Here is a 12937-nt window from a genome sequence, read left to right as displayed (position 1 = left end):
CCATCTCCAGGCTCCTGTCGGAACACAAGAAATTCCTCTGGCTGCCCTGGAGGACTCGAGCCCCTGCCCAGGGGGCTCAGAGACCTTGGCACAGAGCCCAAAACCCCTGTGCCTTTGATTTAGCCCTTAGGAAAAACAATTACCAACCTTACATGTAGAATTACAAGCCCCGAAAGTTTAAGTAGAATGATAGTGAGTTTATCACAGGGTGAAAAATAGATTTTTAGAGCTTTAGAATGGGGGGCCAGGGGGCAAGATGGAGGAATCTGGGCATGTCCAGCCTTTCTCCTTCTTCTTCTTGGCCTCCATCTTCTATTGTGATGTTGGTACTTTTAGATTGGTTTAGAGTAGAAGCTCACTGTCTAACATAGGTGATAGGTATTGGAAAGTTATTGTAAATATTGTACACGTAGTTTTTAGTATAAAAAGATAACACCGCCCTGGGGGCAGGCAGAGTGCCTCTGACTGTCCTGCTGAGCGGACCTCAGCAGGTCACGAGAAAGAATTTTGTAGATAATATACAATAAACAACCTTGAGACCAAGAAATGAAGAGCTCTGACTCCTTCTTTGACCCCCGGGCTGGGAAAAGAGACTTTCTAACTCATCTCGGGGTTACTCTGACCAGCTAGAATCCCGAGAGGCTCCCTCGTTCACCAGGTTCACCAGTCCCTTTCCCAGGCTGATTTTGCCGCTCCTCAGCCGGCAAGCGGAAGGCAGTGGTGAATGATCTTGCCTCTGGGAAATCCCTGAGGAGATTTCAGTCTGAATGTTCAGGTCTTTACCTAAATTTCCCCACAATTTAAACATCCAGACTCTTGCAAAACCAACAACAAACACCTACCTTCCTCCTCCTGCTTTGCAGCACCCCTTGGTAAAGTTGGTCAATATAAACCTAAATTTAACAATAGCAGGTATTGCAAACTGAACAGAGCTCATGGACTGACAAGGAGGACACGGTGACCAGCATGAAATATAATGGGGAATTTTCTTTCCTCTGGTATCATCTATAAATAAATTCTTTCCTGGGGCTTTGGGTAGGCAGAGTTCTGCCAGGTTTGTCAGGAGACTGGGGATGAAGGGTTGGGCTCTTCACTGGGCTGCTTCCCAAGTTTTCCAGTGGAAATCCCACCAGAGAGCTGATACACTGTTGTTGCTTCACTACTGGACAGTTCAGGAAACCCCACACTGAGGCAAGCTTTCCAGTGGCTTTTTGAGCCATGGTGGGAGGGAAGAGGCATTCTCATGGGCATCTTCTGGTAGGAAATGTCAGTGGAGGTTCTCAGGCTCGTGCTTGCAACAGAAGAATGTTCCCCAGCATGGCTTCATCAGCGTGTCACATGTGATACACTGACAGGGTTTTGCACAGGTGCCTGACCAAGCCTTCTCCTCTCCTGGACTTGACAGGATGAGAACATATCCCCCTCTCTGTGCATGGGAAAGGGCTTTGGTTACAAAGCACCTTCACAAAGGGGTCTTTTATTAGTGAGCTTCCTTTGTGTCCAGTGTGTGTGTGTCACTGCTATCAGCTGCAGCTCTCATGCAGCATTGCAGCTGGAGGCTTAGGGCTCCATGTATGAGAGAAGGGAGGGTGGAAGGAGCTTCCCCAGCAAATACAGCACAGATGGCCATGCCAAAAAATGACTGCAGCCCTTGGAGACTCATTGTGTGCCAGGTTATAAATTCCTTTTAAGTAAACGTAAAGAATGGAAAACACCCAAGGAATGAAAAACACCCAAATGTCAATATCATCTGCTGTATACATAGCTAGTGAATATTGCTCTCCAGACAAGGCAGCTGATGGTGACCTTCTGTTTCTTACACTGTCTGTGTTCCTAAACAGTCTTTGGTTTGTAAATTGTGTTGTTTTCATTTCACTCATTGAACTCTTACATATTTCAGTGCTGTCATCTTTATTTCAGAGGCTGCTGAGCTGGGTTTACTCCGGTAGGAAGGATTCACTTAGCACTAAAACCACTTGGCTGTTGGAATTTTTGGAAGTGTAGCCCGTAACCAAAATGCCTTTTTTGGGCCTCTCTGCCATCTAGTGCTCATCCTTGTTCGTGCAGTTAGACTCAGGAGCCCCCGGGGCTCAATTCCGTACCCTAAACTGAGCCCACAGGCCACAGTCAGCAGCCTGGGGAAGGGACCTAGGTTTCAGAAGCAGTAAGCAGCTCTTAGCTGAGTCCAGGGCTAGAATGTGGTTTCCAAGATTTGGGCTAGAAGGATTTGTGTTTTCAAACTCAACTTTTTTTTCTCCCTCAATCATCTAAACCAGTTTTAATCAAATATTGTAATTTGCAAGCCTTACGATTATAGTTGGGTTGGTTCTTATGTAGTGTAGTTAAAATTTGAGCCCACTCCAAGGGGGGTGTAACAGATCAACAAAAGGGTTAAAACAACTTGTCTGAATGGCCTGCCTCTTGGGATTGTGGACTTCCACTTTGCTCCTGTAAGTCAAAACTCCTCTTCCTTGTCAACAAGTGGAGGTGGCAAAACAAAGTTTTATACAGTAATGTCACCTGTAAGTTTTATTTGCCTGCCCTGGCAGAAGAACAACCAAGCAAAAACAGTAACAAGAGAATTGTGGTGTTTCCCCCAATGCATTCGAACACAGTCCTTTTGTCTCTGCTCACACTGAGCTGCAGGCCCACCTACCTTTCTAGAAGAGGTCTAGGCTACCTTCATGCCTAATGAGGGAGGGCACTGACATCTTCTGACAGATGCCTGTTCTTCCACGGGGAATCTGGGAAGAGTGAATTAAATTCTGCAATGTTACCCTAGCCCCTCCCACCAGGCTGTCCAGGGGTGTTTTTTTCTCTTATCAGACCGCAACAAATCTCTCTGCTAATGACTCTTTTCAACTTTTCCAGCATGAATCCAAAAGAATGAGGCGGGCCTTGAAAAACCAGAGGCAGTTATGTCTGCTTTAGGAAGAGTGGGACAAGAGTAATCAAGTTCTGCTATGATCTCTGCTGACATCCTTAGCGATTTTCTTTAGGTACAGTCCACCATTCTTGTGCTAGGTGCCCTCCCTTCAAAATGGGAAATGACCTAGTAGGTGGCTTTTAGGAGCAAAACTGTATCCAGTTAATCCATTTGTCCCTATACGTGTCCAAGAACCTAGGCCTGAATGTCTTTCTCACCCAGACATCTACCAGCACGCACACTTCAGATATTCACCTGCTTGGGTGATCCTATTACCACAGCTGGGGGCTCCCCCTCCATCCCTAACTGCTCCATTTCTCCTTGTTCCATCTGCTGTGTCAGGCCCACCAGTACCACCAGGACTGTCACAATGCTCCGTGTAGGTGTGAGGCAGGTTAATACAGCAAAGCACAATGCTGACTATGGTGTGAAGGGTTAGCCATGTATGCCTTGTGGGATAGTACAGCAGCGACACTGGGTTAAGCATACAACTACTAGCGACATAATCAATCAGGGATACATCTCATTGTGCTTTTGCAGCATTCTCTGCGAGGGATTTACAAGCTCTTCTCCCCCTCCACCAAAGCAGGCAGGCTGGAGGTAAAGCTATTCCAGCTGGAGGAAACCAGTAGGAACCTAAGTAGCTTGGTCTAGTGCAATGGAGTCTACGGAGAGTATTGTCCAGCATTTCCTGTTGGGCAGAAAGGAGAGACTGGGACATTACTAAATATAAATTAGCAGGGCGCTCTGTCACATTAAATACTTTACATGTTCACACCCTTGGCTGTACACAGCATGTAGGATGTTGGGGGCTTTTTTATTTTCCCCATGACTGTGCTTTCCTGAAGTGAAACCGTGTACCTTGCTTTTGTAGAGCTGAGAGTCCTGATGCACATGGTTACAGATCACATATACTGGATAAAGAGGGAATATCATACATATTGGGAAAGAGGAATATTATACATAAATGTAAAAGCAGGGTATAGTGGAATTGCCTAGTGCCTCCCATAGTCAGCTGAGTTGCAGTCTGGCAGGAAAAGCTTATGGAGGCAAGGCAGCGTGCAGACTTCTGCTTAAGCCCCACCAGAGGCGATCTTCACTTGTCCTTCTGAGATGTCCTGGTTTCAATAAAGCAAATGCAAATTCAATCCCAGGCTCTCCAGACACAGTCCTTCCTCTGGAGGCACATGTGCTACCCTGCCGGCGCTAACACTAAGGCGTGGTGGGGCTGTGTCACACCAGTGTGTCTTTGTTGCCTTTCCCGTTCAGAAGCAAGAGGTGAGCAAGTTCCTCTTGGGGGGGCTGGTGTACTTTTCGCAATCTTCTTTCGTTAGGAATGTACCGTGTTCTCTGTGACAGAGCCACCTCCAGTGCCTATAAAATTTCGGGAGTTAACCGACGGCAGGGAAGGCTCCGCCTCAGGGCTCGGTCCCTCTTCTTTTTTGTCTCCCACCACCGACTCCTGCGAGCTGGTCTCCGGGCTGGAAGCTGCCTGGAAGCTGGGCTCAGCCCCGAGGGGCTCATTGATCTGCAGGGGAAGCAGGGCCCGGTGCCGCATCAGGCTGTCGTCGCTGTTCTGGGCCTCCAGCGAGTTCCGGCGCTTGGCGTTCCTGTTGGCCATGGCGTTCTTCTGCGGCTCCTCGAAGCTCAGCGACAGCGTCACCGTTCCGCTCCCAAAGCTGACCTTCTGCTTGCACCCGCGCTGCTGCTGGCGCTGCCGCTCTGCGCAGGCCGGCAGAGGAAAAGGGTCCTCGTGGTTGCTCTTGCTGCTGATGGAGGAGGAAGGGGTGGAGCCGGTGGAGCCGCCCAGGCTGTTGGAGCGCTTGCGGGACACGTTGCTCCGTCTCAGGGTGGCCCTGGCAGCCACTTTGAAAGCGTGGGCAGCTGTGCTGCAGCGCACCTCCTCGATTGTGTTGCGGGAGGGCTTGAAGAGGATGATGTAGACTTTGTTGAAGAAGATGCAGGCCAGAAGCCCAAAGCTGGCAGCCAGTATTGCAATCACCTCCACAGCAGACACGAACTTGCCGTACGTGCTGGCATAAGCAGGGATGAAGGAGATCCACACGATGAAGAATATCAGCATGCTGAAGGTGATGAACTTGGCCTCGTTAAAATTCTCAGGCAGCTTTCGAGACTTGAAGGCGAAGAAGAAACAGATGGCCGCCAGTAGGCAGGTGTAGCCAATGAGGAAGCCGAGGGCCATCAGGGAGCCTTCGTGGCAGGTGATGAAGATGATCTCATCTTCCAGTTCATGGTTTCGGTAACTGGATGGCGGGGCCGTGTAGAGCCAAATCACACAGATGACAATCTGCACAAATGTGCACAAGAAGACCAGGAGGAACTGAAGGTTGAGGCCCCACCACTTTCGGTGGAGACTCGTGGGGATCTTTGCCTCGAAGACAAGAAGGACACGGTTGGTTTTCACCAGGATGCAGGAGATGCAGAGGACAAAGCTGATGCCAAAAGCTGGCTGCCGCAGACGACAAGTCCAATTCTGAGGCTCACCAATGAAGAACAATGAGCTGGAGAAGCAGCATAGCAAGGAAAAGAGAAGAAGGTAGGATAGCTCCCGGTTTGTGGCCTTGACGATGGGTGTGTTGCGAAATTTGGTGAAGACTCCCAGAACAAAAGAAGTCAGGAAAATTCCGAGCACAGCGAAGAGAGTCAGAGCAATCCCAAAGGGCTCAGTCCAGGCCAGAAACTCTATCTGCTTGGGGATGCAGGACGTGTGGTTCTCGTTGGACCAGTAATCCTCAGGGCACTTGTCGCAGGCACTTGCATCTGAAAAAGAAGTGATAAGGAGAGGGAAGGTTTGTCACAATGAGAGGCTGAAGTGTGGGATGACATATATGGCAGCTACACACCAGCCTTGATCTTAAACGCACAGAGTGTTCCTCTCCTGTGAGCAGATCCCCAAAGTCATATATTGATGTCTTGGAGTTTCTTACTCTGAAACAACCAGCCTCCCAGGGGCTATATAGGAAAACACAAAGCATGCTTGGTTCTGGCTTAAAAGAAGTCCTGCCTCTGCCCTCATGTTTTTGTAATACATTTCTTGGCAAAACTTTGCAAATTTCGATTGCTATCAGCTCTTACACAGGCTCCGGTTTTCGCTCTTCCTTGTTCCTTCACTTTTATCTTCTTCTTCTGTCTGTCTTCATACCTCTCACACTTTTATCATCATTTGAATATCCTGCCTTTTTCTATTACAGAGAAAATTAAAAACGTGCTTGCCTCCCTAAATGCTTTGAGAGCCTATTTCATATTCCATGGAGGCAAGTCTTACTGTCTAAATTGCTCTTCCCTGAGGGCAGGCAATGCCCTTGACTTGCAGCACATTCTCATTTCACGTTGGAATGCCAGGAAAAGATGTGTCTTAATAGTATCACTCTCCCTACACCCAGCAAATGCCCCACTAATACTTGCAAAGGGAAAATTGGTGCCTCCATCTCCTTCATGAAAGTAGATGGGCCTGCTAGTGATAGCATGGCCATGCCAATGGCTTGCATGATCAAAACGAAAGGACCTGTTGCTTCTGCTCTTCTTCATTGACTCAAATGGGTCTTGTGCTCTAGCAGGGAGGGTCGCAACTCTTTTGATGGCAGTAGAAAGGGGTTGCAAGCAGAGAGCTGGAGGTCTCAGCTTACCTCTGCTTTTGGGATCCCAGCAGGATAGCAAGGGGCTGCAGAGAGTCCACAAACTCCTTTAACAGCAAGCACCCTCTGAGTTTTGCACCTGAGCACAGACACAGACTTTGACCACAGCTTCCAGAGCAGAGATTGATGCTAATGAGAAAGTCAGGAATGCCCAGCTAAGGAGGCCAAAAGTTTTCAGGCTGTCTTGTTCTTGAGGTGTGGTTGGAGAGACCATCCATGCATGACCTGATATGACACCGCTTTCCTAAGGACTTTTTGCCTCACCTAAGGTGTTTATTTGAAAGTCTGGCACTAGATGTAAAAGCTCAGTCAGAAGCTGTCATCATTATGTAATTTCATTTACATCCATTCAGCCCATAATTCTTATTTTTCTTGTGCCCTTTGCCTGGAAGTTCATTACAAGCTGCAAGCTGCAGACAAAGCAAAGTTAATTTTGTGTAGCAGGGAATCCAGCAGCCTCTGCCAGAGACAGCTATTCAGCACTGCACCCTAAAGACACGCTTTCACTGGTGTCTTGTGGTGGCTTAGAGACTGTGCTGCCACTGAAGGGAGTCAACCAAGTCTCCCTCCTCCTGCAAGGCTGCTCATTCTTTCCCCCTCCTTTGTGTTGTTAACACCTGAGGGCACGTAGCTTCTCATTCCAGTTGGAAACTCAACCACCCAAGAGCTTGCTTTCAGGAAGACCAAAGACCTGATCCAATTTGCTCCATGGTCGCACAAGTGCCAGCACTTCTCCCAGACAAAGTGTGGGAGCAAACATCTGGGATAGGACAGATTGTTTCCTCTGCTAGCATCACTGTCTCAGCTGGATGGAACTGGTTGTAAAGCTGCTCTCTATGCCTATAAAACTGGCAAGCACGGGAAATAAAGACTGTTACTGTAAGCTGAAATTGCAGCAGGAGACTGTAGAGTCAGAAGACAGTCGCCACCTCAGCCCCATAAATTCCACCTCCACACCAGAGCTAGCTCCCAAAATTATGTGAAAAACACCAGAAGACCCCTATTACATATGACCAGAATTGCTTCTATTTAATCTGAAAATCCTGCCTCCAAGCATCCTGTAGTACTGTATCGTCATGCTAAAAAAATATAATTCCTGTCTGATAGGACACGAATTAGATTCTCCCAAAGAACACTTGTTCAGTTTTGCAAGGAGTTTACTGAATTGTTCCTCTCTTGAGAGGTCTGCAGTGTTTGCTGGGACCAGCGCACCGGAGAGGGTGTGGGGAGGTCTCAAGTACCTGACAGTGTAGAGAGGACTGATATCCTGAAATACTTTACTTGCCTTCATTACCCTGGGGATGCCCAAAACTGAGGGAGCATTAGTGGTGTTGGAAAATCAAAATTTTTCAACCATTTTGAAGCCTGAGTTTACGTTTTCTGTCTCTTCCAGAGCCTGGGTAGCTTGATCCAAGTTCCCAACAAAGCAAAAAACATGTCCATGGGAGCTCAGTAGGATCCACAGATTCTGATTTTTTGTGCTATCAGTGATCAAGAGAACCTGTAGTTGGTGAGTTCGTAAAGGGAAATACTTCTCTCTGCTTGTGAAATCTGGGATGTAATGGATTTTATTTCTTTGTAAAGCATGAAATAAAACCCTGACAGTTCGAGGAAAACATGGGGGCAGACAGATAACTGCAGAGAGGGGAGGGGAATCAGAGAGGGGAATCTCTCCCTCCTCTGGGTTTTTGGAGGAAAAACTACTGCTGCAGTGTAATAGAGCTTGTTCAGGGCTGCCTGAGAGGCTTTCTATTGGTAAGTTGTTTTTCAAGTTCTCTGCCTCAATTTTCCTGATGCAGAGCAGAAGGCACAAGCAGGCTTAGCAGTAGATAGGACCTGAGGACCACAGGACTCAACTCCTGTAAGCTTTTCAGAAGGGCCTCAGACTTTCTGTGAAGCCTCCTGGCAAGGCAGGCAGCAGCCCAGCCCTGCAGGGAAGTGATTTCAGCACAACTTCAGGTGATGATCAGGCCCAGAGCAGCTCTGGGTGCGTTACCTGTCTCGTCACTGTACTCCCCGTCGGGGCAGTCCACGCACTCGAAGCAGCAGGTGGGCTCCCCCTCAATGATGCCCTTCCTCGTGCCTGGCAGGCAGTCCCTGCTGCAGTTGGAGAAAGGCACCTGCAAGAAAAGAGCCCAAGCAGGTTAATGGTGCAATGCCTTACTGTGGCAAGATCTTGGCTTCCACCAAGGGAATTATTGCTTGGTTGGCATGCTGGATGAAGAGCCTCAAAAGCTCACCTCTTCCGCCCACAGAACAGACACATTTTGCACAATAGTCCTTCCCCAGCCCACTGGAGTGAGATTTCTCTGAAGGAACACATCAAGGCATAGTAAAGAAGATCAGCAGACTGCTGTAATGTCTACTGTGTTGTGGACATTGCAAACTGGAATGTGACCATGATACACATACCTCAAAGCAGTCATTAGATGGTTAGAAGAAAAGACAATCAATCTCTACCGGCAGGAATTTGAGTCAGCCTTGGAGATGAGGGGCCCTGACATCTGATCCCGAATCCAATATATTGCATAATGTCTGCTAATAATTTGTGGGGATTATTTTAAAAAAACTTTTCTGAAACTCACTTCTTTAAGAACACTGAATATCTAAAGATGCAAATCAGTGGCGCTTTACAGATCCAAAGGTTTCCAGACCTCTGCTGCTGTAAATGATGTCACCTGCTGGCTGTGCATTTCTGCTGTGCCTGAGCCCACTGAGCACTGTCGTGTCCTGGCAGCCCTGGTTGCATGGGCTCACTGCATGCCTGAAGTACACTGACGCAAAGACTTCAGCCTGATGAATGGAAGCCTGGGACTTTGTCACACAGTCATTACCTGAGGTTGAGCTCACCTCTTTCCAACTAAATTAAAGAAAGGGGGTTGACAAAGAACATGACTTTCTCAGCTCAGGAGAGTTAAACCTACAATTTCCACTGCTAGCAAAGTACCATGATCCTTACATAGTCAATGGCTGTTCTGTTTGGAAGCCTCCGTTCACCTTTTTGGAAGTATGGTGCTAGTTTAGCCAAGTGCTGCCAACCTGCTGATCTCCAGGAACCTCCTGCATTGATGCATTTGTACAAGGAGTCCTAGCTATGGTTTGGAAGTTGGCTATGTGCAGGTATCAACCTTAGCCACAGGGGAAGCAAAGCCCTCACTAATGACAACTGCTATGCAGAGATGACCACTCTGTGGCTCTGGTGAGGGCAGCCTCTGTGTCCTATCACTGAGAAGAGCAGCTGCAGCAGAGTTTGGGAATGCTGTTCCTAAGCTGTTCATTTATGGGACAGATATATACACAGGGTAACTCCCTGCAGATCCCAGCTTGAAGCACTCTGCTGTTAGTGCCTACTGCTATAAACACAGTGCTCCTATTCCTTGGGACAGTCTTTGATCAGGCAGTGCATCCATCAAGAGGACTTCATCAGTCTAGGCTGTCTTTCCCTAGGCTGCCACCAGTGATTTTGAACAGAGCTGAATCAAAGGCTGGCTGAAGTTACACGCTGCTTCCCCATTATCTACAAAGTTCATTGAGTTTCCAAGGAGAAAAATTAAATTGGTTTGGCATGATTTTATCTTGACAAATACATGTTGGCTTGTTCTTATCAGTTTATTATCCTTTAAGTGTTTATAAACGGTTTAATTTTTTTTATCAAGTCTTTTAGGTTACTGAAGCTCAAGTCAATTGTGTATAATTCCCTTGGTTCTCCTATAACTGCTTTAAACTGCTCTCTGATCCTTTGAGACATCATGCATCCTCCACATTTCTGGAAGATGAATTGCCAGTACTTTTGTGATTGCTTTGGCTGAATTCTTAAGTATTCTGTGGGGAATTTCATCAGGTTCTGCCAAAATGAATCTATCTTACCTACTCTTTAACTCATTCTTTTGCAAGTCTGCCCAATGCTCAAGTTCCTGAATGTTAAAATTACCTACATTTAAACTTTTGTTGGGGGTGACAAGAGGCACAGTGAGTGAAGTACTGGCTACTCATTTTGAACAGAACCTTTTTATCTGAAAGAAATTGGAAGTATATAAACTGAAAAAAAGAGGCTGCAGGAGACACAGAAATTGCAAACCCCTCCACTGCACAAAATTTACACACCCTGGCACTACACTCAGCAACATTCTGTCACATTTTTAACAGTTTAGGACAGAGAATGAAGTTAAATATTGCACTGCCAGAGAAATTTAGACCAAGAAAACACAATCACTCAGTTTAAGTAAAAACCAATAAATCCTAACTGTTGGGAAAAGTACAAGACGCATTTGCAACAATCTGAAGGAGGGATTATAATATCAAGGTTCTTTAAGTTCCACTTGTAGTTTGTGCTTACAGACACAAACAGGTGGACATAGAAAAGCTCTGAGGTCAGTATTTCTGTGGTAGTATGCTCTGTTCAATTCATGCCTCCTTCAGAGTGCTCTGGACTTGAACCAGAAATGTAGTTGGAGTAAAGAAAGGCTGAACTCATGCTGTAACTGTTCTGGGCAAGTAGCTAAGGCAGAAGCATTACCTGATCTGCCAGCCAGTGTGAATAATCCCCTGGAAGTGAATTCCCTCTTTCATTAATCAGGTGCTGGCTTAACACATTGAAACATCCCAGCAGGGCCTGGCAGTGACATTTCTGAGCTCGTACTCTACTCCCTGTGTCAATTCCCAGACCACAAACCATGTACCCACTCAGTATTCCCTCTGGGAGTCAGAGTTTCTGCCTAGCTGGCTGCTGCCAGCTATGACAGCAGTTAATTTGGCTCTGGTGTGGAGATGTCTGCACCATGTTTCCATCACGTGAAAACAGCCTGGCTGCTAGGGACAATAATTATGCTGAAAAAAAATTAAATATGCAAGACAGTGGAGAAGGACTTAGACCTGACTGAAGTCAATTGATACCTGTTGAGATCACTACTTCTGAGGCTGCAGAAGCATCCTCAAGGAAAATACAAGGAGCAAAAAAGGTAGCAGGTGCTGGCATCTTCCACTATTTGAGCACCATGTCCAAATTAACCCAGGCAGATTGACAGGGCTTTTTCTGTTGGTTTGCAAGGCAAGGGTGTGAGGAAGGCTCTGGGACTTGGTGGGTGAAGCCAGCAGAAAGAGTTGTAAATATAACTAAGAGCAAGAAGAGGCACTTCTTGATACAGAAACAATTGGAGTGAAAGAGATGGCTCTTTTCAGCAATGAAACTACCGAGCTCAGGAAATATTGATTTAGTCAACAACCAGACTTGGGTAATGAATTTTTCATCCCTTTGAAACACTGCTATAAAATTCTACTGTATCTGCTTGGGCCAGGAAAAAAGGATATCATTTAAAACATTAATACCCAGGGTAGGTAAACAAATATACAGAAGGAGAGGAGACATTGTCTGTTATTTCAGTGTATAAGAAGGGTAAGAAAGGCTATGGCAGAGACTGTGTATACAGTAAGGTGAATGGATCTATATCATGGAGCCATAATAGGAGGAGTGTGCAGGGCTAGTTCAAATTTCAGCTTGTGGATCTGGAAAACATTGCTGTGAGGATTTAAGCACTTACCTCCTTAGAGAATCCACCCCACAGGATCTTGTTTTCATTGATAAAAAGCCTCTCCCCTTTCTTGGCATAAACGTTGTAGTGCCCAACCTCTTCAAAGACGACTGAGCCATCCTCCGGAGAGAGATGCCAATTGATTATTGAGTAATTTCCTACCAGGTCCCCAAACTCATCAAAATCCACCTGCTCCCCCATGTTGTTGGTGAAATTTAAGTGTCGCAGATGCTTGAGAACCTAGAGAGAGACAGAGAGACACTGTGAATGCCTGTGTGTTACAACCCTACCACAGCACACGTCTGCTATGGGGGCAGACCTGAGAAGAATCACTTTACTACAAGCCTTAATCTCTTAAAATCTTTTAATTGCAGCAGTAGGAGGTTTTCTATCCCATGAACACACGGAGCCTGTACAAACCTTGTACCTTGTAGACAACACAAGGTATCGTGGCCCTCTGGGTGGTTAGCCACCCATCTGTAACACTTACTGATGCTACTCCATCATCCATTTAGCATTCCTCTTTGCTCCTCTGGGTCACCTCTGCAAGCCCAGAGCTCTTTGTTAGGGCCAGGGAAGTGGCAGCAGCCTCTCATGTGTTTCAGTCACCCATGCATTGCCCTCACCCTGCTCTTGCAACCACTGCATGAATGCTCTCAGTTGGTATCTCTAGTCTCTGAATGATTGATCACTCAGAAACAGGAGTTCTTGAGAAACAACTCAGACTTGACTCTGGATTGAAAAACCCAAGCCCAATGCACTTCAGTAAGAAAACACCAACAAATCAAGCTCATTTACCATATTACAGACCTGGAGAATTCCTACCA

General features: G+C 46.7%; 1 protein-coding gene across 1 annotated transcript in view; it reads right to left on the bottom strand.

Annotated features, from left to right (window-relative positions):
• Positions 1-1203: 1203 nt before the first annotated feature.
• Positions 1204-12937, bottom strand: part of CASR (calcium sensing receptor) — a 75503-nt gene continuing 63769 nt past the window's right edge. Inside the window, exons 5-7 of the mRNA XM_074534810.1 lie at positions 12120-12350; positions 8579-8702; positions 1204-5707 (exon numbers count right to left, since the gene is read on the bottom strand). Coding sequence (XP_074390911.1) covers positions 4257-5707; positions 8579-8702; positions 12120-12350 — 1806 coding nt within the window. The 3' untranslated portion in view covers positions 1204-4256. The remainder of the gene's footprint in view (positions 5708-8578; positions 8703-12119; positions 12351-12937) is intronic.

Source organism: Zonotrichia albicollis, chromosome 2, assembly GCF_047830755.1.
Source record: "Zonotrichia albicollis isolate bZonAlb1 chromosome 2, bZonAlb1.hap1, whole genome shotgun sequence".
Lineage (NCBI taxonomy): Eukaryota > Metazoa > Chordata > Aves > Passeriformes > Passerellidae > Zonotrichia > Zonotrichia albicollis.
Note: the sequence above shows the minus strand (reverse complement) of the source record. Positions and strands in the feature narration are given on the sequence as shown.